The sequence below is a fragment of the Octodon degus genome, unplaced genomic scaffold (genome assembly GCF_000260255.1).
Source record: "Octodon degus isolate 3935 unplaced genomic scaffold, OctDeg1.0 scaffold00067, whole genome shotgun sequence".
Classification (NCBI taxonomy): Eukaryota; Metazoa; Chordata; class Mammalia; order Rodentia; family Octodontidae; genus Octodon; species Octodon degus.
Window position 1 is genome coordinate 5,139,596 of NW_004524643.1, and position 25,838 is coordinate 5,165,433.

At 52.3% G+C, this 25,838-nt stretch overlaps 1 protein-coding gene across 11 annotated transcripts in view; it reads left to right on the plus strand.

Moving 5' to 3' along the window:
* The window catches only part of Mical2 (microtubule associated monooxygenase, calponin and LIM domain containing 2), a 231,139-nt gene that overhangs the window by 132,902 nt on the left and 72,399 nt on the right, over positions 1 to 25,838 (plus strand). For 6 of the 11 annotated variants that reach the window (XM_023719407.1, XM_023719410.1, XM_023719408.1 and 3 more), the window contains 7 exons: positions 1,108 to 1,215; positions 2,169 to 2,355; positions 3,517 to 3,605; positions 5,076 to 5,178; positions 16,952 to 17,132; positions 19,234 to 19,415; positions 24,999 to 25,064. In XM_023719407.1, the coding sequence (XP_023575175.1) occupies positions 1,108 to 1,215; positions 2,169 to 2,355; positions 3,517 to 3,605; positions 5,076 to 5,178; positions 16,952 to 17,132; positions 19,234 to 19,415; positions 24,999 to 25,064 (916 nt within the window). Of the gene's footprint in view, positions 1 to 1,107; positions 1,216 to 2,168; positions 2,356 to 3,516; positions 3,606 to 5,075; positions 8,354 to 8,893; positions 9,105 to 16,951; positions 17,133 to 19,233; positions 19,416 to 24,998; positions 25,065 to 25,838 lie in introns of those variants that run through there. The other 5 variants (XM_023719409.1, XM_023719411.1, XM_023719412.1 and 2 more) reach the window with 4 other exon arrangements.

The window sequence follows — 25,838 nt, forward strand, 5'->3', positions numbered from 1 at the left end:
AGGCCCAGAGTCTGCTGAGTGCCACGCACTTAAACACCCTTGCCTCACTCAGCCCTTTCCATAAATCCGTGAGGCGGGTATGATGATCCCCAGTTTACTCATTGAGGAGCTGGATCTCGGAAGCTCAGCACCAACCCTTCAGTGGCAGAGCTGGGTCCCAGGCCCGGGTAGGCCCCGCTGCCCACTCAGCAGCCCCAGCCCGTGAGAAGGCAGCTCTCTGGCAGAGGGGTCCCACAGACACACATCTGTCTGTGAGGACTGGTTCCCAATCCTACTCTCCTTTGCTAGGCTTCCTGTCCCAGAGGCTCTTGCAGGCTCTGGTGACACAAGTGTGATGCACACTTATGTGTAGTTACTGGGCCCAAACAGCACAGTTCCCCCAGCCCTGGGTGAGAGAGGCTTGAAGGCCCCAGGCTGTGGTCAGGAGACCGGAGAACCTTCCGGAGCCTTCCAGAACCTTCTTGAACCTTCTATTTATGTACTAAGTAGATCCCTTCTCCTCTCTGGGATTCATTCACCCCTTCTGTGCATCTAGAGGTTCAGTGAGTCTCCCACAGCTGCAGTAGATATTTTCCTGCCAGTCTCCAGGTTTACTCAGGGCCATAGGTTTTTAAATATATGTTCCAATATTTTATTGTGTTAAAAGACAGTTAAGCTTTACCTTTGGAACCACCTTAAGTGTACACATCAGTGATATCAAGTGCATTCGCCATGCTGTGCCCCCATCACCACCGCACATCTCCAGAACTCTTTCATCTTATAAAATTAAAACTCTGTGTCCATCAACGATAACTCCTATTGCCCCTCTTCCAGGCTGTGTCCACAGACCATTCTCCTGTCTGTGTCTGACTCTGATGGCTCTGGGCACCACGAGAAGTAGAATCTTAGCATATGTGGCTGTTCGGGGGCCTCAGAGTTTTCTTCCTTGCTCGCTCTCCATCACTGGACGCCTGCCACCTGCTCCTGGCAGTGTGTCTGTCTGCCTGTCCCGTGGCTGTGGCTGCTGCATGGGCTGCAGAGCCCACGTCCTGCCTCGCCGACTCTTCCTCCTGGGCGCTAACCTGGCCTCTCCTTTGTCTCTGTTCTTCTGCCTCCGCTCTTGGCTAGCTGACAGTAGGGAAAGTGTCCAGCGGAATAGGGGCTGCCGCGGAAGTCCTGGTCAATCTGTACTTGAATGATCACAGACCTAAGCCCCAGGCCACCTCTCCAGACCTGGTAAGGATGCGCACCTGTCAGCCTTCACCTGTCGGACACAGGCTGTGGCCTCCAGGATGAGAGTGCTGGGTGCAGAGACATGCTCAGGCCACTGAAGGCTGCCTTTCTCAAGGGACCCGAGGGCACTGGGAATGGGGTGGGCCCAAGCAGAGGTCAGAAGGACCTATATCTCCTCGGTGACAGAACAACGACCAGTTGGGTCCTTGTGCCTGATTCCCAAGACAGAATGTCCTGCCCCCTTCTGTGGCTCTGAAGCAGCACTCAGTGCACAGGTTACCTGCGGCTGTCCACCTAGTCCAGTATCCCTGACCTTCAGGGCCTAGTGACCAGCCTGAGTGGCCCTGTGCATCAGACTGCAAAACCAGTATGACGAAAGCACACCTTTCCCTTCTCACGTGAGGCCTCTGGCTGCCATCCCCACGATGAGCTTGATCAGTAACTCCAGTTTCCTTAGGCCTCAGCCCCAGAGTCACCCTGAGCCAGCCCTCTCTGCCCCGGCCCTCCCACTTTGCTTCTGGGAATCTGGCAGCCAGGGGTCTGCAAGAGCCAGGCTGTGCCTTTTCTCTGTTGTCTCAATTGTATGTGAGGCCACCAGTTTTTCTCGCCTGACCTAAGTCACTGCAGGGGAGCAGGCCCTAGCAGGGCCCTAGCAGTGACTGCACTCTGGACTCCACTTAACCCCGGGACAGGTCCTGGAGGGGACATCCCTGAGCAGCCGTGTTTAGGGTGATGCCCTTGCGTCAGACCAGGCAGCGTCGCTCCCACACAGGACCAGATATGCTAGCCTGAGGAGTCCCTGCGGTGCTAGGTCCCGGCTGGGAGTAGATCTTCCCACGTGAGACACGAATAGGGCCCCAGAGGTCCTGGTGACTGGCTGGGAACTTCTAAAAGCCGAGGCCTGACCTCCAAAGGCTCACTGGCCCTCCCACCCTGCTGTTCCCTCCCCGCCCCAGGAATCCACACGGAAGATGTTTCCCCTGAACGTGGGCGGCAGTGACACCTGCTACTTCTGTAAGAAGCGCGTGTACGTGATGGAGCGGCTGAGCGCCGAGGGCCACTTCTTCCACCGAGAGTGCTTCCGCTGCAGCCTCTGTGCCACCACCTTGCGCCTGGCCACCTACGCCTTTGACTGTGGAGAAGGTAACCCTAAGGGCTGGGCCACGCTGGAGCTTGCCTTGCATTCCTGGGCCTCTGGACGCTCTGGGACACCCACCACTTTCTGACAAGGAATCCAGGATCTTCAGGAAAGCTGTTGAAGGAGCCCAGAGGCTCCTGCCAGGAAGGGAACGGAGGCATCAGTGCCTGCGGCGTAATGGGCAGAGGTAGCACCTGCCATGGCAGAGGGCTGTGCATTCGCTGTCTCATTCAGCCTGGCCACCTTCCATGGTCCCCGCGTGACCCAGAAAATCAAACCTGATAACCTATTTAACACACCCAGCAGCACACCTTGCATGGAACAGGGGTTTAATAAATGGTGGTATATTACCAGTATCTCTAAAGCATGTGTTACAGTTCAACCATAGCCATAAGATCTCCTCCGGTAAGCGGCCTACCCAAGATCACTGAGGAAGGGATTATGCTCATGGGAGTGAACGAGTGTTGTCTAGCTCTCGGCCCTTGCTATTGCACTGTCACGGTAGTGTATTGTAGAACTGTGGACTAGGCATCCTCCTACTAACCTGTCTGGATAGAAGTCCAGTCTCCCATCTGTCAGCCACTTCCCCTTGCTAGTTTATCAACCTCTTGCTGGTTAGCCTGCTGACCTCTTACTCCCTCAGTTTCCTTGATTATGAAGGGAAGATCATAATAGCACTTAGCTCATAAGGTTGTTTTGAGAATTGATGGGTTAGTTTCTGGACCTAGAACAGTGCCTGGCATACAGTAAGTCCTGCCTTGGGTGTCCCTGTGACTAGCGTCATTACCATACAGAAAGGCTTCTCTGGAAGCTGTCCTTGGTCCTGGGCAGTGGCCAGCTAGCCAGCATGTGCCTTGTCTGTGTCTTCTCTTCCACAGTCCTGCCTCTCAGCCATCCCCACCCACAGAGACCCCAAGAAGGAGGACTGGGGGTGTTGGCTTGAGGATTTTAGCCCTACCCACCTACCCTCCCTTTTGCTGGACCTTTTCTGAGCAGTGAGGTGTGCAGCTGCCTCATCTCTGAGCCACTTCTTGACACGGGTGACAGAAGGTGGAGCTGCTCCGGGCTTGCTCCCACTGTTGGTGTTCTCTGACTTGGTCATAAGGAGCATGTGACTTGTGTCTGCTACATTCTGGAGAAACATGATGTGCGTCTCTTTTTCACAGGCAAGTTTTACTGCAAGCCTCACTTTATTCACTGTAAAACCAACAGCAAGCAGCGGAAGCAATGGACAGAGTTGAAGCAAGAGAGAGAGGTATGTTGTGTCTCAGAAGTGCAACCAGTGGGACAGGGAAGACCCCTTGAAGGAGGTCTTCAGGGGCTGCAGACTACACTCAGAGAAGGAAGAGAGCCTCTGCTTCCTGGTGTGGGCGGCCGGGTCACCTGGGTGTGTTCAGCGGGCCTCTAGGGCTGGCCCTGCTCCTCTGAGCTGCTAAGCAGAGCTTGAGTGTGTGCTAGGGTGACCACATGCTAAAGCCACTCAGAAGCCACGTGGTGCCTGGGCTCGTCTGGCCATAGCGTGCCTTTTGCAGGAGAAACCGCTGGTGTGGAGCTCATCTGCAGTTTCCAAGATGTCTCCAAGATCCTGGTGTCAGCCAAGGGCCAGACCCGCTTCATTTATAGATGATTTATGGTTGCGCCCCAAAGGTAGCTAATTGTCAGTACCTTCTATTTGGCTTGATGAAGCCAGAAAAAAAACAGCAATTTAAAACTTTTTCTAGCAATACAAGTAATACAGACCCAATGTGGAAGAATGGAAAATCAATAAAAGCACATAAAGAAGGAAAGTCGAATCACACATAAGCGCTCTACCTCAAGAAAAACCCAGCAGCCACTGCGTAATATCCCCTCGCACCCTGTTCCTTGTTGGGCTCCTACCTCTACAATTTTACACCTTTACCTTTTTCCAAAATAGTATTGTGAGAACAATTTTTTGTGACCTCAACAATTATTGCAAGTATAAACTTTAATACTTACGAAAGGTTCTATTGTATGCCCGGTGGATAATCTGTTTCACTCATTCCATATTACTGGACTTCCACATCGTTTCTTGTTATCTTACAAATATTTTTGTAATGAACATCTTTTATGCAGAGCTTTATCTGTAGTTCAGATTATTTAGTTTATATTATTACAATTAGGGTAGCAGGTCAAAGAGCATGTACATTTTTAAAAATCTTTTTATTTATTTGGTACAGGGTCTCACTAGGCAGCTCAGACTCATAGTGATCCTCCTGTCTCAGCCTCCCCAGCATTGGGATTTTAGGTGTGCACCACCACTCCTGGTTTTGTTGGCCAGCAGGGGGTTCTAGGGCCCACACAGCATGTGGTACTGGGGATGGAACCCAGGTCCTTGCACTTTCTAGGGAGGTGCTTACACTACCAAGCTATCTCCCCAGCCCATAATTCTTTTTTTTGTTTGTTTTTTTGTAGTACTAGGTATGGAACCCGGGACCTTGCGCTTGCCAGGCTGGCGCTTATACTGCTGAGCTATATCCCTAGCCCTTGAGCATGTACATTTTGAAAGTTCATAAACTATATGGTCCGTTTGCCCCCCAACAAAGTCATGTCCACACTCAGCACCATGAAGGAGAGGAGGAGATGATTGGGGAGCTCACTGCAGAACCAGGGAACCCACATTTAATTGGAGATAGCTCTCTGATGGCTTTGTTGGAGGAGTCCTTGGGGAGATGCGTGGACTAAGTCCTTTTGATCTCTTTCTCAGGAGGACGGGGCATGGCAGGGACAGGAAGCCCCTCGACGAGACACCGCCCCCGAAAGTTCCTGCGCAGTGGCCGCCATCAGCACGCCGGAAGGCAGCCCCCCAGGTATCCCCACCTCCTTCTTTAGGAAGGCACTGAGCTGGCCTCTCAGACTGTCGAGGGGCCTGCTGGCCATGCCCCGGAGCCTCCTTAACTGGATGCAGGGCCTCCTGCACGCCGCCAGCCTCCACTTCAGGGACAATGCTCACAACTACCGCTACACGTATGAGCTCCTGAGCCTTGGGCTGCCGCTCCTCTGGGCCTTCTTGGAGGTCCTGGCGACCATGTACAGGGAGCCTGAGGATTCCCTCGAGAGCATCCGAAACTGGGTGCTCAGGTGGCTGCCTGTCAAGCTCCAGTGAAGCACCTGGTTGCCCCAAAGTGCCTTACCGTTTCCAGAGCTTAGATGACTGTGTTTGCTGAGGCTTGCTGAGGCTCTGGCCGGGCAGTCTAGCATCTGTCACCCATTAGCTCCAAGCCAAAGAGTTTCACACTGGTCACCTCCCCCTGGCCTTCACAGGGTGAACATCTGCTCGTGGTGCTAGGGCTGGGATGACATGAAGGATGTTTTTTACTATAGCTTTATACATTTTTATACCAAAGCGAGCCATATTTGTGGGTTTACATTTCAATTTTTAATTTTCAGTAAGCCAAGAGAAAGCATTTTTCTCTGACTGACAATTTTCCTAAACATGGGTTTTATCTTTATAATGGGTTTTAAGGCCTCTGCAACGTTCAGTGAGTTGCAACAGTCACGACCCACAACATCAGTGACCTGGGCTTCGATGTGTGCGAAAATGAAAGGGCCATCTCTTGGCCAGTGCCTTTCGATTTATGTAACTGATGCCATTTGTCAACAGTGTGTGTGTGTGTGTGTGTGTGTGTGTGTGTGTGTGTGTGTGTGATTTATGTTGTAATACGAAAGTGTGTTGATTTTAGAAGAAAAGAAGACAGGGATAAAATAGCATGAAACCTGCGAACGCACAGCGTGTGTTGACTGCCTGCCCTCCCAGAGAGAGCAGAACTGTTTTTGTTCCCTCACCTCGCTTTAATGTAAAATAGAAGCTGAAAGAGCTTTTCCTATATCAAATCATAGCCAAATGACACAGAGCCACCAAGTTCCAACCAGTCTGCCGCAGACATGCATTTTTCCTTGCCACTGACGATGGCGTGAGACCCGGGAGAGCTGTGTCTAGCTGATGCAATGCTGGCAGCGGGCTCTGCAGCTGATTGCGTCTTAGACCCTGGGGCTCCCTGTCAGGTTCCCTGTCCAGGTTGTAGGCTGAGCCAAGGCCACTTGAGGACCATCATAGTCAGGCCAAGTGGAGTGGAAGAAGCTGCCCCTTCCCTCAGCGCCCTGGGTACCCATGAGGATTTGTTAGCACTTGAGAGTATGGCCTTCTTGGTGATCCGCCCTGGGGCTGCCCTGCCGTGACTGGTCAGAACCCATTTCTACCCTGCTCTAGCAAGGAGGGTGTCTGACCTACAGAGGGCGCTCTGCTGAATCCTGATGCCACTGAAGGCTGGAGTAGAAGCTACCTAGTGACCCATTCAAGGAGACGAGCCCTGTCAAGGGCAAAAGCTGAGCACTGGGCCCACATGCATTCTTCACTGTAGGTGCCTAAAAGAGACATCAGCTATCTCCACTGTGCCTGGACATGCTGGGCTACGGGGTCTCCTTGGGCAATCAAGGGGCTAATAGAGAAAGCCCTTGTGTGATTGTCAGTGTAGCCAGGGTTGCTGGCCCCAGTGGAACTCTGTGCAGCTCTTATCTCCAGTTTCCCCTGGATTAACTGAGGGGGGAGCCTGGTGTGACTTAGGAGCCAGAGCTCTTTGTTAGCTTTGAGACAGCAGACTTCTATAGGGTGGGAAGAATGAAGCAGGTGCGTTTCTGCAGACATTTCCCTGAAATCCTTGGGAAAGACAGGGGCGTGTCTGTGGAAACCAGCACTGCTGTCCTGGGTGGAAGTGCTCTTAGCATGATACGCGCATTGTGTTTTTCCCATTTTTTGCTGAGATTTGAACATTCAGCACGCAGGGAGGAGCCCTCGATTCCTTTTGTGTTTGATTATAGGAAGTAAATTCTTGGGGTCATGATGGGGGCAGCTGTGTTCCTATACTGCCAGCAGCTCAGGGTGGGCTGAGATGCTCTGTGAAGCCAGAGTGGACTCGCTAAGAATGTCACTGACAGCCGCCATATGGACACTGGCTGGAATTGCTGTGGTGGGCAGGGTGTGCCTGTCACGGGTCAGAGATGTTTGTTTGTTCTGAGACCTTGAACTTCCTGGTGGGCAGCACCAACACAGGGGCAGGTCCCCGGGGGCAGGGGAACCAGCTCCTCTAGGCCTCCACTCCCTATCAAGGATGAACCTGAAACCCCACAGCAAAGTAGGGCAGAGGGAAGGTGGGGGAGCGGCCTGGGGGCCTCGGGCCCTGAGAGGAGCCCAGGGGAGCGCTGGCAGCACGCAGATGCCGTGCAGTGACACGTGTTAAGTAAGTATCGCGCACCACCAGGAAGGTTCGTGTCTCCTAAGCAAGCAGGGACTTGCTGGGGGAAAGTCTCCCTTTTTTAAATGGTTACCTTATTTTTAACCGTGGTGCCTTCTGTTGTCCATGTCCCTTCTTCTCCCACGCTAAGATCTCTTTCCTGTCTCTCTCTCTTTCCCACCTTACACTGTGGCCGTCAGTGCACTTCAGCCTTCCAGTACTGCACCCACTTCTTGGCTGACACCCTTCTGCTCCGAGGTGACTGACTCTCTCAGAAATTTTCAGAGTGATACTAACCCCTCGCCTGCTTTCTGCACCCTGTCCTCCCCGCTGGTGGCACTGGTTGAGCTAACTGTGAGTGTCTCACGTATTGACAGTCTTGTTGGGTAGCGTGGGGGGGGGGGAGTTAACAGCATGGAGTGGGGTTCAGCTCGAAAGCTGTGTTCTGATTTCTCTAACCTGGTTCACACCAAGTGCATGCCCCGCCTCCCCTCTGTTCCCAGGCCTGCCCCCCCCCCATGCGCATGCCTTTCTGCTCTGCCTGGGAAGCCAAAGCTTCTTGCCTTTTGGGAGGGTTAACCCTGACTTAGACAGTACCAGGTAGGGAGCACTCTGTCACCTTTGCAAAGAACAGCTGTCTTGCAACGCCCGCAAAAGGTCATGCCTCGCAGCATCTTCTTAAATTGATTTGAATATAAAGATGACCGATGCCATTGATCAAAATCCTGAACAAATTATTTTGAAGGGATTTTTTTAAAAACACCTTCACTCTCAGGCTTCTTCACAAACCCATTTAAGCTCGTGCTGCGAGATTTATCACAATTACTCCAGCAAGTCCTTCCTCCGCCACAGCCTGCACCTAGATGCGAGGCCTTGCTGTAACTCTCCTCCCCCCCCACCCCCCGGGCTCCTAAAGCCCAGATGATTCAAGAGCTTCAGCCAGAACAATCGTGGCCACAAGACAGGCGGGCCTTTGAGAAATGGTTCAACTCAGCCCCAGCCCGGGGGCAGCTGGTTTCACCCATACTGTGGCTTGCTTAGGACACGTATTCCCGCTGGCTCATTTACCTGGAGCAGCAGGACACCCACATGCCCTGTAGAGAAGCAGCGTGTCAGTGCCCTAGAGCTGCGGCAGGCCAGACCTTGCCTCTCGGGACTGAAGCTGATATCCGCCCTGCACATGGCCAGAGCCCCTAACCTCTCAGCCTCCGCCCAGCCCTGCATGCTGCACCCTTCGCTGCGTTGCTGCGGAGCCTGGCCAGTACAAAGTTGTTGCTCTTGTCTTCTCTTGCAGAATTTCCCCTGCTTTCTAGAATGTCAACCAAAGAGCCCTCCTCCCTCCCAGCCTCTCTCTAGCTAGCCTCCCCATCTCCTCACAAGGCATGTCTGTGACCGTTGGTAATCATTTACAGTGCCACACAGAACCCTGTATTTTGCACACAGCAAATGATGTGTAGCTTTATTTATGGTATTTGATGCTGTAAATGAAAATAAATATGGTTCTTTATAAAGCTCACTGTTTCCTCTCTTCTTTGCCAGGGGAGCTTCTAAAGCCTCCAACACAGGGGTCAGTTTAGGGGCTCATCTTCCCTAAACGGCTGGCGGGACTTGCACTTGTGGTGACATGGGCTCTCTGGGGCTGCGCTGGGGTCCTCTGAAATATTACCCAGGGGTAATATTTGGAAAAGGTTACCACCACTCTGGGGCCAGGCTTCGGGATCTCTTCCTTGAAAACTCATGGTACCTTGCTCTTCAGACACTAGGCAGAGTCGGCGAGTGTCACGTGACCTCAGCTCTGAGGTCTTGGCCCTCTAGGAGAGCAGTACCCCTAACGGACGTGATTTAGGCTCCTACAGGCAAACAGAGGGTTTTGAACATTTCATGCTGGCCCAGCTGAAAGACAGGACATCGCTTACAGAATGACAGTGAGCAGACACGGCAGGTGCGCCTATCAGACAGGGAGCCACTTATCATCCTGAGACAGCTCTCTACCCCAAAGGCTCCACTCACTTGGGTTGCACCAGGAGGCCCAACCCACAGGGCCCGCTGCGCACGGTACCCATGACAAGCCCTCCCCAGCTGTTTCTGGGGGAAGTATGTGTAGCCTCCCTCGCTAGCCTGGGCTGTGCCAAGGGAGTCTGGGCCTCAGCCTCCCCAGGCAGGGTCCCCACCGTTTCCAGGACCTGAGGTGGCTGGGCCTCCATCGCTGGGGTGATGAGTCACCTGTACACTTCATCAGGGCCCTGGCACCTCCCAAGGGTCACTTGTGGGACCTTGATCTCTAGCTCAGTTGCTGCTGCTGCTTGGCTCAACCTTCGGCACCACCTCAGGTCACGACTAAGGGTCTTACGTTCTTTCCTGTCCTTTCTCGGAAAGATGCCAGTGAGTGGAAGTCAGGCGGTATGTTGAGCAAGTGACTCATTCTTTATTTATCCAACAGTTACTTGTTCCAGGCACTGTTCTAGGGCCTGGGGATATAGCAGCAACCCACAGAGTCCCTGGATAGTCAGCTAGATAGTTAACTGGGTAGTCAGCGCCCAGAATTGTAGAGAGTAGACGTCAGTATTGCTCAGCGAAACCTGATGTGTCTCACGTGTCCACGCAGGCACTCATTCATTCGTTCAGTGACCGTTTACTGAATGTCGTCTATGTGCTGGGAATACATCACGGAATGAAGCGGCCAGAAGTCCTCTGTGGAGCTTCCTATTTGGGTGTCATTATTTTTCTGTGAAGCAGCATTCTCTGAGGGTGGCACCCCAAGAGCTGCTCCATGAATAAAGGGTCCCACCAGTTCCAAAGTTTGAGAAACGTCTTACACGAATCTTTCGGGTCCTTCAAAACCTTGGAGGTGCTTAGGATCCATTAGCATACAAGTCTCTGAGGATTTCTCTAGAAAAGAAGCTTAATTAAGTGTTGAGTTTGGTTTTTTTCTTCCTGTCTAGAGATTTTGCTGTGTTTTGGGGTTGGTCTGGTATGGATATTATATCTACATTAAGTAGGGTTTGGGAGAATATTCTTTGGCCCAGAAACACTACATTGGAGACTTAACATTTGAAAGTAAATTAATAAAATTAAATATTAAATGTAATTTTCCCAGTACCTATATGCATAGATGCATAAATATACACCAAATAGACATACACCGTGCAGAAGCATACAATGGACATCATAAAAATAGAATTAAATATTGATTGAGTCACAGGATGATAGTTCTCTTAAGTTTTAAAACCTCTAAGAGAAAAAAAAAGAAAAAAAAAAACCGAAAAAAAACCTATTTTAAAATAGCATATGAAAGGACCGGCCAAGTAGCTCAGTGGGTTAAAGAGCCTGCAAGCAGGCACAGGGGCCAGGGGTATGATCCCCTGGCCTGCTATGCTGGCCCTGCCCCCGGGGTGCACTAAGACAGTAATTGAGACTGGGCATGGTGGTGCTCCTATAATCCCAACTCTTGGGAGGCTACAAACAAGAGAATCACTATGAGTCCAATCTAGTAGTGAGACCCTGTACATCCTATAGACCCTTCCCTAAAATAAAAAAATAAAATAGCATATGACAGTAAAAACTAAAATATTAATTACACAGTCATACCAGGGGGAAAATGTGAATAGAATAACAACAAAGGAGTTCATTGCCGTGGGTTTCAGGGGTTCCTCTAAAGCAGGTTTCCATTGCCCTCTTACAGTACAAGAGAAATCAGTTGCCATTTAGTAAGTATAACCCAAAGATAAATGGGCAAAGGCTGTGAAAAAATAATTCCCATGTAAGCAAATTTAAAAAGAAAAATGTAAGGGCTGACAAGATAGCTCAGCGGACTAAGTGCAGGGACCAGGGTTCAATCCTCAGTCCCTCATGCTGCACTGCCCCCCACAGGGCACACTGAGCCGGCAACCAAGTCCGGGCAGGGTGGCACATGCTGTAATTCCAGGGCTGAGGAGGCTAAAAACAGGAGGATCACTACAAGTCCAAGCTACGCAGTGAGACCCTACACAAAATACATAAAATAAAAAAGGGAAGGGAAGGAAAGGCAAGGGAAGGGAGAAAGAAAAAGAAAGAAGGAAAGAAAGAAAGAAAAAGTGTTTTTAAAAATGTTCTTTTTTGGCATTGAAAGGAACATAAATGAGTTAGGCTGTAGGCGTAACTCCTGAATCAGGAGAGGAAAAAGGGAAGCAGACTAAGAAACAGTATGAACTCAGCACTGAATAAAAGGAAAGTGAAATAACCTTTTTCTGGCAAGCAATATGGCAGCCAGTCGTAGGACCTGGGAAAGGCCTCTGGCCTCCTGGCCCCAGAATCCTAGCCTAGGGGATCTATACTAAGTAAATAATCCAGTAGAAGGGCTCAGTCTCTGGGCAGCTTGAATACCAAGGAGGATGGGTAGTCAGTTAGAGTGGGTGGGCTATTCTCCTTTATTTCTGTAGATACAAAAGTTTTCACATCTTTAAAAAAATTCCTAACGTGAGTAAAAGACATTCCCCGTCTTGTGCCGCCCAGGCCAGCAGCACACGGCCTGCGCTTTCCCTGTGCCCAGAGCTGGGCCAGCAGCGCAGCGAGCTCTCCCTGCTCCCTCGCTAGCTCCCCACCTGCTCCTGGCAGCCTGGGCGTCAGAGCTGATATCCAAGAAGAGCCCCTGAGAGGAGCTCACTGACAGCCCACAGCGGTGTCTCCAAGGCCAAGAGCAGAGAGCGCCTGGGCACAGGCGTGGAGCCAGGGACCTGCTCTGCCTAGGCCCTCGTGTGTGGCTGACGTCCTGGCTGTGAAGCCCCACTTTGTTCTGACCCAGTGGCACCAACCAAGCAGCCTCCGGTGTAGGGTTCCATGAGGGTGGAGCTGGTGAGTTTGCCCATACCACGCCTGGCACTGAGGGCGGCCAGGACTGCAGGGAGCACTTTCCTGACTTGGAGGTGCCCACGAGGACTGTTTTCAGCCATTCGAGACCAGTGGAGGCACCTGGCAGGACATCTTCAGGTTGGGGACAGACAGAGGTCTCGCTGCTGTGAGCATGGCATTGCCTGCTTCTCTAATCCTCCAATCTCCCAGCGGCAACCAGTCACCCTTTGAGACTCCCCGGCCCCGCTCGGGAGCCCTGTGCGCCTTCCCTTCTCCCACATGCCTCTGTCCTCACTGCTGTCCTGCATTCTCCCTGACCACGCATGACTTCCAGCGCTCTGAGGTGCGGTAGCCACAGGCACAGCCACTCTGCGTCGGCGATCGGCGCCGGCTGCGTTGGCCCCAGACCTGTGCCAGCTTGGAGCCTCCTCTGGGTTCCACCAGCTAGTATTTGCCATGTTGGAGCCATTTGTTAGGACTGGGGGAGGACAGCCATGATGGACGCAAAGTGCTGGCCAGTGGGGGGCCAGGTGTGGAGCTGGCGCCGCTCATGGTGTGGTCAAGAGAGCTGAGCGGACGTAGGCAGGAGCCCCCAGGCGGGGAGAGGACTCTGGAAGGGAAGCTGAGGGGTGTTTCCTCCTGGGGTGTTCCTGAGCGGGGGCGTGTCCTCCCTGTCGGGGTTGCTGCCTCAGCAAGCTGGTGAAGGGCACAGTGAAGCTCAGTCTCTGTCTCTTGGTGCCTTGGCCTAGCCTCTCCAGTGTTGTCCACAGTGTTCTCTGTGACAACACTGCCCCTGCCCAGTGACATTCAGGGATCCTGGGGCAACTAATCCTGCCCTTCCGGGGGCCCCAGCACCAGGCAGAGCCCTGGCTTCATATCAGCCCTGCTGGCAAAGCCCAACTCTCTGAAGAGGGGAAGGGAAAACAGGACCTCGCACAGGGCGGGTCTTGTCAGGTCCCTGAGCCGCGGGACTCATGCCATATGGCCTGGCTCGCTCCCCTGCACCCCTTGTATCCACCTCATGCTACCAGGTTGTCCATGCCCACCGCTCTCTTCCCCTTCATGAGGGTCCTCAAAGCCACCTCCCACTCTGCCATTCGAGGGCCCTTTCCGTGAGGCTCATCTGACAATGCCAGTCCCCAGCGTAAAGCCAGATAGTGGCTACTCTTGCAGTGAAACCCTCTTTGCCTATTCCCACTAGTTCTCTAACAAAGCTTCCTCCCTTCAGCCACAAGCTTTCTATGCAGGCGACAGCTGTTTACCCCCTTGTTTTCCCGCCAAACCCTGCCCCATAGAACAAAGCCTTGCTCAGATTGTCCCTATATCCTGCCCCTCCCCAAACCCAACTTTCACTCCATGGAAGTCCAGTCTACCTCCCCTGCTATTTGTTTCCCACTTCCTTCTCAGAGGGCCTACTCTGTAATTTAGACAGCTGCAGATATGCCTTACCTCTCCTGCAGGACACAAAGAGACCCTTGAGGGCAGGGCCCTGCCAGCTGACAGCTCCCAACCCCAGCACAGGCCCAGGCCGAGGAAAGCACTGAGCTAGCTGTTGGGTGGACACATTTTGGGCTCATAGGCACCCACGTGCCTGCACTAAGGTACAAGCGGGTGTAGCCAGGCCTCTGCAGCAGTCCTAGATCTGTGGGTCTACAGGTGAGCCGCGCTGGGCTCCAGGCCATGGACTGGCTCTAGTCTGTTCCTTGTGCCCTCACCCAGGGACCCAGGCTACAGGCACAGAGGTCATCTAGCTCAAGCTCCTTACATGGTGACCTAAGAGCATGAGTGACACTAGAGTGAGTCCACTGAGAGCCTCTGCTCCAGTCGCACCCATGAGCTTCCATGGCCCAAGCCTCACGTCCACAGGAGCATGCACCACCCACACCAGGGAAGGGTACTGGTACAGCTCTACCACAGGAAGCAACTGGAGAACTGGGGACACATTCCAGCGAAATGTCACCTTCTGTCCCACTCAGAGACACGCAGGCTTGGTCTCCATCCTCTGAGGGGACATGTGGACCTGCTCAGCTTCCTTAACCTCCTCTGTATTCTGGTTCCTCAGCAGGACAATGGGGATAATAGTAATGCTTTTCAGAGGACTGGGCGAGTGTAATAGTCAAACAACTCATGGCATATCCTGAGCTGCTACTGACTTCCTGACCACCACCAGCACCACCCCCTCATCATTATCATCACCCAGCACAGTGATAGTTCTCAGTGCCCCCAACCCCAGGTGCACTAGCATGGAGAGTAAACAAGTGCACACACACACACACACACACACACACACACACACACAGGCTGACTAACCAGCAACCACTGACCAAGTCTATGGATGGATTTTGTTTGACTCGAGGATGCTTGCAAACTACAGACATTTGACATAACAATCAAAATTTCCCAAGCTGTCTTCCCCAAGTGGGAAATAGAGAATCGGTAACATCGCCTAGAGAGAAGGAAGTTGGGAGGGTCCCGATGGAAGCAGGGAGAAGGAGCCACTGTTCCTGAGCTGGTGGAAAGGCCGGATGCCTGGGAGGACAGGAGTGAAAGTGTCCCCAGAAGAGTGGGGTGCGCAAGGGCTTTGGGAGGACCTGCAGCCCTGCAAACTGGACTTAACAACAGGAGGGGGTGGTCTGCATGGGGGGTATGCAGGACAGGAGATTAATGAAGCAGAGAAAGTGAGCCAAGTAAGATCTTCTGAGAAGCTTGGGTAAGGGGAGAAAAAGGAGAAGGGACTAGGAGTGGGGTCTGCAATTCAAAAGGTGTTCTTAAAACAGGAAAATGTTCACTTAAATGCTAATAAGAAAGATCCAGTAGGTGAAGAAGTTAAGAACGTAGGGAAGACAGGCGATCATGACCCTTACTGGGATGAGAATCAGCCATGTGCAGGGGAGGTATCTACCTTAAAAAGGAACAAGGACACCTGTGTGCCTGACCAGGGAAGGGCCCCCAATTAGCTGGTGGCTAAGATGAGCTGGGGTTCATTCACTCATGAACTCGCCCATGGATATTTACTATGCGTGGACTGTTTAGCAGGTAGAATTCTAACAAACAAAATAGACCAAAGACATTTACATTCTGGTTCTGGGAGGGAGACAATAAACAGAATAAGAAAATAGTTGTGGCATTTCTAGAAGGGTAGGTGCACCTTGAGCCTAAGTCAGGGAGGATGTGGAACACCCGGGGTGTGGTCTGCAGCACACACCGGGGGTCGGGCAGCCCCTGCAGAAGTTGGCATTTAGCAAAGACTAGTGGGCGTGAGGGAGCCCTATGCAAGGTAGGAGGAGAGGGCCTGTGCTAGTAGACCAAAGAGCGGTGCAGAGGGCTCGCAACAGCGCCCACCCTCTGTGCTAGGGGAACAGCAAGGAGGTGACAGGTTGGAGCCTAGTGAGCCAGGGCAGCACAAGGAGACCAGATTCCAGGAGCCACTGGGCCTGCATTCAGTAGGACTTTTCAGCTTCCCTTTGAGCAAAGTGAGGAGCTGTGGTGGGCTCCAATGAGGGGGTTGGCCCGATCTGCTTTGTGCCATGACAGGGTCCCTCTGGCTGTTGTGGAGAAAGACAGACCTGGAGCACGGTGGGCAGGTGGGGGACAAGAGACCAGGGAGGGCTGTTTCTGTTATCCAGGCAAGAGGTGGCTGGGACTGGGTGTAGGTGGTAGTGGAGTGAGAGGTGATGAATTCCTAGTGCCGCTTGAGGGCACAGCCACCGGGATCTGGAGGTGGCTTAGTGAAGAATGAAGTCACTGGTGCCAGGGAGGGGCTGCTCTGAACCACCGAGCTGAAGTTGCTGTTTCCCAAGCCGATGGTGACTGGGGATGACAGAGATCTGGGGGAGACGGAAAGGAAGGGTTACTGTTGGCCTGTGGAGTGTTATCAGTCTGTTAGACATCCCCACAGGGGGGCTCAATAAGTAGTAGGATGGGTATCTAAGTCCCAAGTCAGGAAACTGTCCAGGCTGGAGGTGCAGCTCTAGACGTCATTCTGTGTAGGGTGAGGAAAGCCACAAGCCCCACTGAGACCTCAGGGATGTGAGTGGAGGCAGAGGAAACGGAGGCCTGCGGCCCACAGCCGGGGGGTGGGGGGGAGCGGAGGGCAGGAGATGGCCCAGCCACGTAGACCCAGCAGGAAGGCAGGTGGGGCGGAGGAAGCCAGGAGTCCTAGAGGCCCAGGGGGTGTCAGATGCTGCTCAGACAAGAGCTGAGACATCACCCCCAATCTAACAGCAGGATGGAGGTGGCAATTTTGACATCAGCATTTCAGAGACTGCTGAGTATGGAGTGGGCCCCTGGATATGGCAGGACCCTTCCTTCAGATTAAATGGGGTGCACTGTATCCTGCATGTGGGAGGGAGAAGGGAGGGGGTGCTCCTGCCGCAGCACAGAAGATGGATAGGTCAGTCTGAGAGTATCCAGGTAGACCCTAGGCCTATTCCTCCCACCATCCCACCCAGACCCCTGGGGGACAGGTGACCTGCTGGGGCCCTGGGTCCCATGGTCCCTCTAGCCCCTGTTCTCCTCTCAGCAGATGAGCCCACCTCCCCCAAGAAGCCGAAGAGCACTGTTGAGCCCCAGCCCGCTGGCATGGATTGTGAAGCCACCTCGCCACTGTCCTCCGAGTGGACCTCAGTGAGGTTCAGCCCTGGGGCAGACGCTGTTGGGCAGGATGTGCTGGCTGTGTGCGTCCTGGTTGACTGTGAGGACAGCAGGTATGGCCAGGCTGCCCGGGACGGGGGCAGCACTTGGATCTGCTCTCCTCTTGCGGGTAGAGGGACCTCTCTGGGCTCTTTCCTTCTTTGTCAAATGGGAACCGTGAGGATCTGAGAATGAGCATGTGACAAGGAGCAAGGCCCAGCACACAGAGAGAGGGTCGAGGCTCTGGCCCCACTGTCTTCTCCCAGGGATGCTTGTCATGCAGGCTGCAGTGAGGGATCATGATGGCAGTGAGAAGGCCAGGATGGGCAGGGGAGAGCACGGGGTCGGGGTGGGAATCCCAGGAGTCCCAGAGCCTCACGGGTGCTTCTCCCGATGCTGGCCTCACCACCTGCATCAGACGCCATTTATTAGAAGTGCAGGATCCAGGACTCTTGCAGACACCCTGGTTCGTTCAGGAAGCTGAGCGCCTGCAAGTACGGCTTGCTGAGTAATTCCCTGACTGTGAGCATTTAGCAGACACCAGCGCTAGGCAAAGCCCCTGCTCTTGCTCATGTTGCGTTGAGTAGACTGCAAGTAAGCAAGGGAGCATGTCACAAGAAAAACACCACAGCACATGTGTGCCAGGTCAGAGAAGTAAAGGTGTGGTATAAAGTGACAGGTCCTCAGCCTTAGACTGGGCGGCCACAAAAGGGTCTATGTTGGGCTGGGGAGATAGCTCAGCAGCTGAAGCACCTGCCTGGCAAGTGCAAGGTCCTGAGCTTGATTCCCCAGGACCTCAAAAAAAAAAAAAAAAAAAAGGATTTATGTCAGTTATCAATTCTCACAATAATGTAGAGTAACAAATCAGCCCCAAAGAAAAAGCGGGAACCCACCTGTGATGCCCTGTGCAGTCTGGCGGGCAGCGAAGGCTGTGGTGGCCTTACCTGAGTTCTGCTTTCTGATCACAGCTGGCTGTCAGCTGGGGCAACAGAGAGCTATTGTACCAGGAGACTCACCCTCCATCCAGAAGCCTGAGATTATTCAATGGGGGACCTGTACCCCATTTTTCTCTACTTGAATTCCTGCCAATTACTCACAGCCACACTAAATGTTTACTCTAGAATGTGTTTCTAACCTCCTACCCATTTCGAGGAGGAAAGTAGTTTCTCAGAACCTGAAGCTTTAGGCCCAAGCGTGTACGTATTTGGCTCCGCAGAGGTTGGAAGCCATCCTTGGGGAAGGGACAAGTTGTCTATTGATGTCTGCCCAGATTTTCCTCCACCTGGATCCACATTGCGTCAGTCTTCTTGGGCTGCCATGACAAGGTACCCAGACTGCCACACAAACATCAGACATTGATTTCCTCACAGCTCTGAAGGCTGTTGGCTCCTAGGCAGGGCCACAAGGCAGGCCCTGCTCTGGCTTCTCTCCTTAGCCTGAATGTCTTCCTGTTTCCCTTCTAGTCATGTCTGTGTCCAAATTTTCTCCACTATTGGTCGACCTTCCCATTGCTGGGACATGATATCTGACACCTACAACTTCAAAGAGAAGTTTCCTTTGGCTTACGGTTCGGGGAATTCAGTCCCTGGTTGGCTAGCTCCAAGGCTAGCATGTGAACACATGTTGGAAGAAAGCTGCTCACTGCATAGCACCAGAAGCAGAGCAGGAAGGGAAGAGCTGGGAGGGAGACACGCCCCCAAGCGCCTGCGCCCAGGGACCCAGCTCGTCTAGCCCGGACCTTAACAGCGCTTTCAGCTTTGATAGCATCAACATAGCCATCCACTGCTGAGGAGAGAGGCCCATGATCCAGCTGTTCAAAAGTCCCACTCTGAACACATGAGGCTCCGAGGGGACACCCAAGCCATAGAACTCCTCTTATAGGGATATCAGTCACAGAGGATGAGGTCCTACCCTAGTGGCTTCACTTTTATTTAATTACCTCTTTACGGACCCTATCTCTAAATGCAATTACATTCTGAAGTTCTGGGGCGAAGACCCCAGCATCTGAATTTGGGGGATATAATTCAGCCCATCACGAAGTCCAGGGCTGGAGCCTAAGTAGAGACAAGCCAAACCTCGCTCCAGATCCCCAGCTCTGTGGGAGGCTGTGAGGGGTCAGAGACAGGGCAGGAGGTGCTAAGACTGCTGGCTCAGCCCCTTTCCTCCTTCTTCCAGCTCTGACAGAGACTCTGACCATGGTGACAGTGAGAGCCCCAGCCCCAAGCCCTATGAAGAGAGGCCATGGCAGCCAGAATTCTTGCCACTATCAAAGCCCCTCTTCCGGCACAGCTCCCTGAGGGAGCCCCTCGTCAGGACGGCCTCTCCACGTGACCCTGAGGAGCCACATGCTGGGCATGGTGAGCAGAAGGGCCACCATCTTTCTTTCTGGGACAGTTGGGTGCAGCAGAACCTCTCGTGTCCATATTTTCCTCATGGGGGCTCAGGTGATGGGTGGGGGTGCCTTCAGGTCAGAGTTCACAGCACAAGTGCACATGAGGGGTGTGGGCCCAGGCCTGGCACCCTTCTCATGAGAGGCTTTGGAGTCCTGAGTGAGGAGGCCTCAGTGGGGCCTGGGCAATAGGTAACAATAGGCAGGCCCATTCACTCCAGCCTGGAGCAGCCTCCCTCCAGCCTCTTTCCTGGGTATCCCTTCAGGAGCCCCTCCAGCACACCAAAGAAAGAATGTGGGCCTGGTCAACTCAGTCTCCTGGGACTAGTGGGTACATCAAGGGACACATGGGGTTTATGGGAAACACCCAAGGCTCCCCTACCCAGTAGAGTGCACTTGCAGGGAGTACCTGGATGTCTCCTACACGTGGCCGCATTCCAGCCCAGGTAGGTCCTACGACACAGGCATGTGGAGCCTCTTTTGTTAGAACAAACAGACTGTGTTTCCCTGAGGTCTCAGCCAGTGAGTAAACAGCGCAGCCTGGGGCGGGTGATGCCACCCCCTAAACTCTGGCCTACTTAGAATGAGTTGCCTTTAGCAACCCAGCTTGTCTTAAAGAAGGTGGTCTGGAATTGAAGGTTTTGATTCAGTCAGCTGCCCTTGTGACCAAATCATCTGATTCCGGGAGGGCCCAGACAGAGAGGCTAAGAGTCTTAAGGACCTTTAGCACCACCCCGGTTGCCCCATGCAACCTGGAACTGAGCTTGTCCTGCACCACCCTCTGGTGGCCAAGAGCAGAATCTTCCCCCCTGTCCTTTGCCAGTAATGCTTTCCCAGGAAGACCAGAGTTGGGACCAGAAGAACTTATGAAACATTTTTAAGTCCTGGAAATTCTGAATTTATCTTCCATGTGGGCCTTTTTAAATAAGAGGGCAAGTTGTTATACAGCACATTTAAATTACTACCTTCAGGGCTGTCCACAAAGGCTCAGTCCAGGCAGGGAGCAGGCCTTGCCTCAGGTCGTAACTTAGCCTTATGTCTCTCTGGGCTCTGGAGGTCCTGCTCACGGTGTGAAGCCCACCTGTCCCCATCCCCTCTTCCTGTTTTTCCTCTTTGCTGCTATGGAATGTTAGACAACTTACAAGGTCGATCTAAATCAAAATGATAAGACGTATCATGTATGTATGAACAGTGAAGTCTCAGAGTGGAAGTTAGCAAAGCCAGCTCAGGAGGCATGGACTCCGGAGAAGTGGGTCCCACTTCTAAATAGCCCATGTTCAGATGCGAACCCAGACCCTTATTATCCTCATTGTTCAAGAGGAAAAAAATATGTATTTGGTACGTTTCTGAGGACACATAACTTTCCTCTTAGAGCCTAGGTCTGTAGGAAGTTTGCAGCTTGAGTGTTGATTAGATGATGCTGAGGGATGTATTAGATCATGTCTTAAACCATGACTCCTCTGAGAACCCAGCCATCCTTTCCCAGTGGCTGCTCCTTACAGCCCTGCCTTGGCAGCAGGTGCAGGCCTGACAGCAAGTCATGACTTGGTGAGCTGTGGGCCTGGGCTGCACAAACGAAGGCCGCTGGGCCAAAGCATTCAGTTTCTGACCGTCTCTTTAACCCTAACATAAAATACCGAGCAGATGAAGAAGTGGGTAGGCTGTGCGACTTCCATACAATCCTTTGCTGATTTCCTGTTTTTTTTTTCAATTTGGGGGTTTGATAGTTGAGAGGCTGCACTACAAGGTTGAAATCTCTGGCACAGGCCCAAGTGCTGTTTGTGGGGAGGTCATTGCTCTCCCAAATAATGCAGGGTTGACTCTGAGCCATGGTTCTCCCCTGGAGTGATGTCTCAGAAGTGGGCTTAAAAAAGGCCAGACCAGGGCATTGCCGGACCTGGTTTGTGCCTGTGCTCCTAGCAGCTTATCCCTGATGGCTCAAAGAAGGAAACAAGGTCAAGAGATGAATAGATAAACAGAAGTAGCCAATCCACTCAGAGGATGTTATTCAACCTTCGAAGAGCATGAAATTTTGACCTATGATACACTACAAATGACCTCTGCAGACATGCGTGCAGTGACACTGTGCGAAGCTGGGCCTGAAGGGCCTATAGCCGGTGACTGGAGGAGTCAAATTCATAGATAACGGGAATGAGCAGCGGTCACCAAGGCTGGAGGGGGAAGGGAATGGGGTCACTCTTAGTGAGTAGAGAGCTTCTGTTTGGAATGGGGAGAAGCTCTGGAGGTGGGTGCCGCCCATCGCTGTTGTACAGTAGTGATGGCTGTACAACAGTGTGAGCTACTTGTCGCCATTGAGATCCATGGCTTCACGATTTGCACAGCCTCAGAGCAGATGAACACAAGGGAAGGGCGGCCTGCATGCAAGCTCCACATCTCCCCCCCACACACACACACACACACACACCGTCTTGCTTTATCTACTTCTTTTTGGTTGTTCCCAAATTGTAGTTGTTTGTAAAACACAGGTAAATGCTTAAGGAGTGGCTTAATGGTACTTTATATGGCACATGCATTTTGCCACCACTAAGCAAGGGTTGCCTGGACTGCCTCCGTACCTCAGAGAACCTCTAACGTCCTTGAAGTTCTACGACACACAGCATGGCCAAGACCCATGGGCATGACCCATAACTCACGCCGTAGGGCACCCTCCCCTGAAACATCTGTGTGATGGTTTTCCATTGTCATGACAAAATGCCCAAGATAAATGACTCATATGGAGGGAAGACTTATTTTGGCTCAGGGTTCCAGAGATTTTATCCCATGGTCTCTTGGTCCAATGCATTTGGGCCCGGAGAACACATTGTGGTGAAGCACACAGTGAAGAAGACTGCTCTATCTACTCTGGGCATCCAGGAAGTGGGAAGGAAAGAAGGAGAGAACCAGGGTCTTAGTAGCCCCTCAAAACAATGCCCTCACTTCCTCCTCCATCCCATCTCCTAAATGTTCTTCCACTACCTCCCAATAGCACAATGGTAGGTGACCAAATCTTTAGGTCCCCTTTGGGGACCATTGAAAATCCAAACCATAAGCCAATCCAGTTCAGGGATTCTTTTAAATCTTACTTGAAAGGCATATTCTGGGGTCTGCCATGAGACTCAAAGTCCTCAAGGGTCTGCATTGGGTGTGAGCAGCCGGGATTGCCCAGTGCAGATGGGCACATCTCAAACTTCAGGAATCAAAGAAGAGCAGCTTCCTGAAGGATCTGCTGGAGAGAATCAATCACGGTGTGTGTGCCCAAGCAGCTAAGTGGATGCATCTAGTGCATTGGATTCTTGAACCAAAACCAATTAGATTTAGGAGGGCAATCTGCCCCCAAATTATTCTGGCATGGAAGAATTGGTACTTATCCATTTTTTTCTGGCAATAATTTGATAACAGGATGGCCCAATGGCATATGGAGGACACCACTCATTTGTAACAATAAAATGAGATCACCAGCACCATATGGCAAAATTTTTACCCTCCTTTTCCTTCAGCAGTAGGTCATGTACTGAGCCCTCCACAAGTACTTCTTTAAAGTAAATACCAAATGAATAAATACACAGGAAAGCATAGCTGAAAGAAGGGAACCAGCCCAGCTTTATGCTGCTCCGAATTACTAGATCAGATCTCTACTTACTCACCCTATTGTTCCTGTTGTGGTAAGAACATGTGTGTGTGTGTGTGTGTGTGTGTGTGTGCTCCATAAACACCAGCAATGGAAAAATCTTTCATGAACTGTAGCCACTTTTAATAAGTTCCATTCCACAAAATCAAAAGTGGAGGAGGAGCAATCCAAGCTATAAGAACTCTGATACTTTTGTGAGTGATTTCCTCATTAGGTGTCAGGAGGAAGTGACTGCATAAATTCAGCTTGCCCTCATGGAAAACTCACAGCTTGGGAAACCAAGCATACACCTTGGTGGGCTGTTCCTCTGGCCACAGGCACCCATCCACACCGGCTCCTCCTAGACCCTGGAACTTGAGAGGAACACTGTAGGACTGGCGACCCACTGGGCCTGTCTGACACAAAGCCCCCCTGCTAGGCAAAGGGAGGAGGGACCCAAGCATCCAAGGAGGCCAGGATCTTGTTCTAAGAAAAGGAAGGACACAAAGTGGACATCGGGAAGTGCAGAGGTTGGGACTCACACTGGCTCTGCCTGGATTCAGGGAGCTCTGTGTCACACCTTCCCTGTCCCCTTCTCCCTCACCCAGATTCCACATACACCCTCATAGTGCCCGGATGTGCAGTATGATGCCTATTTTTTTCTCTCTCTCCAGCTGTGATGGAGGGATGGGGCCTGAGATGGTATCTGCAAGTGCTGCCTGGCAACAGGGTGTATTTGGACCCCACAGCCCACTCTCAAGCTTCAAGAGCCAAAACTCATTTTCTCCCACATCCAGCATTCATTTTGCTAAGCTAATTTTCAAGGCACAGCTGGGCAGAGGGCTGTCAGTGGGAGTTATACAATGTCCTACAAATGCGTTTCCAACGGACCAGGCCATGAGGATGCAGCCCAGTGATGGATTATGCAGCAGCTCAGTTAGAACAAGTTTCCAGCCTTTGAGGGGATCTGGGGTGAGGAAGGGAAGCAGAGGATAACTTGCTGCAGCTTCCTGGCTCTAGTCAGCACAGCTCCAGTTTTAATCTGTTACATGTATGGAAGATTGCCGGGAGGCCTCAAGACCTTGCACTTGCCAGGCAGGCGCCTACACTGCTGAGCTGTCTCCCCAGCCCAAGGCCACGGCTTTATAGAATGGTTTGGACACAAATGAATAGGTGAAGAGATGTGTGGATATTGTCTCAGTCCCTATCTTATCAATGGGACAAAATCCCAGCACCCATCGCTTAGAAGAGGAGATGCTTGTTTTGTCTCATAGATTCAGAAGGTTCTACCCAAGGTCGTCAGGCCCAAATGCAGGCATGATGTGGTAGAAGGACCTGGATTCAGGGAAAGCTACTCATGTCATAGCGATCAGGAAGCAGAGTAAAAAGGAGGGACAGAGGAGAGAGCCACCCCCTTGCAGGTCACACACACAAGTGGCCACCTCTTCTGCCCAGGCCCCGCTGTCAGTGATCAGCTAGCCATCACAGCACCCCACGATCGGTAACCTTCCAAAAGCCCTGCCTCTGAACACATGAGGATTCAACCCTAACACATGCACATACATGCATGCATGTAGACATATGTTTGTGTCTACACGTTTGCGTGGACACCTGCATGCATGAGGGGCTTATTTGTGGTCCACGATTGAGAATGTTAGCTGAGTTATTGGAGGCACTTTCCAACAGAGGGCAGTACCTGTACCAAGGCAAGTTCTCAAGAGACGTTTGATGAATAATGAATGAAAAAAGAGGGGCAGGGGGGAGGACGTGTGGTGGGAGGGAAAGAAAGGGCTCAGCCAGTTCTGATTGATCATTCAGCCTCTCACTCTTGGTAAAGGGGCAAAATTTGTGGGGGGAAAATGTCTCTATATTCTGCCAATTTAAAGGAATAAACTGGTTCTGGTTCTTTCTCTATCTTCCCTGCCGCTGTTTTTTCCACAACAGCTCCGCAACGGGCCAGCAGCTTCCAGGCTCCAAACAAACACCAGAGCTGGAGAAAATTCCCCTCAAGTGAGTCACACGCTCTCCGCTCCCCCAGAGTGGGTGGGGCGGGTGGGCAGGAGCCGTCTGGTTCATTCTCGGCTCTTATCATTCCTTACATGGTATCTTCTCCGAATGGCCTCCAGGATGTGAGGGGCAAGGGGCAACGAAAGGAGGTTGCCTTGATTTCTGCTGGTGACACCAGGAAGCAATCACCTATGGGCTTGGGACCTTTCCATCCCGCTCTGCCCCCTCCTCTGGGGCTGTGAAACCCTAAGGTTCTTCTACATGACACTGGTGGAAGGGAACGTAGCAAGCATGACAAACACGAAGAGGGATCCAAGGGTCGGCCTGGGGACTGTGTATTGATTGGATTCTGTGCGCAGGAGTTGGGCTGGGGTGGCTGGGCTGTCAGCTTTTTGGATCTTGCAGTTGGAGGCAATTGTCTCCTGTAATTGTAGGGAGGGACAGACTGACAGACAGACAGACAGACTCACTCACTCACTCACTCACTTATCCACATACACACCTCAGCACACACGGGCTGCTTTTTCTGAGCCGACTTCGTCCTAGGCAGAGCAGCGCAGGGCGGGGACCAGGGCTCCCACGAGGGGGCGCGGTGCCGCGCACACAGGCGCAGGCCTTGAGGTTGGCCCACGTTGCGGGGAGGGAGGGTGGAGAAGCAGTGACTTGAGTGGAAATTACCTGGAGGCCCTGAGCTGCGGGACGGGACCCCATCCCACTCTGAGCCCCTGACCCCACACTGTCCCCACGGTCTGCGGAGAGCGAGGGGTACCCTCGGGC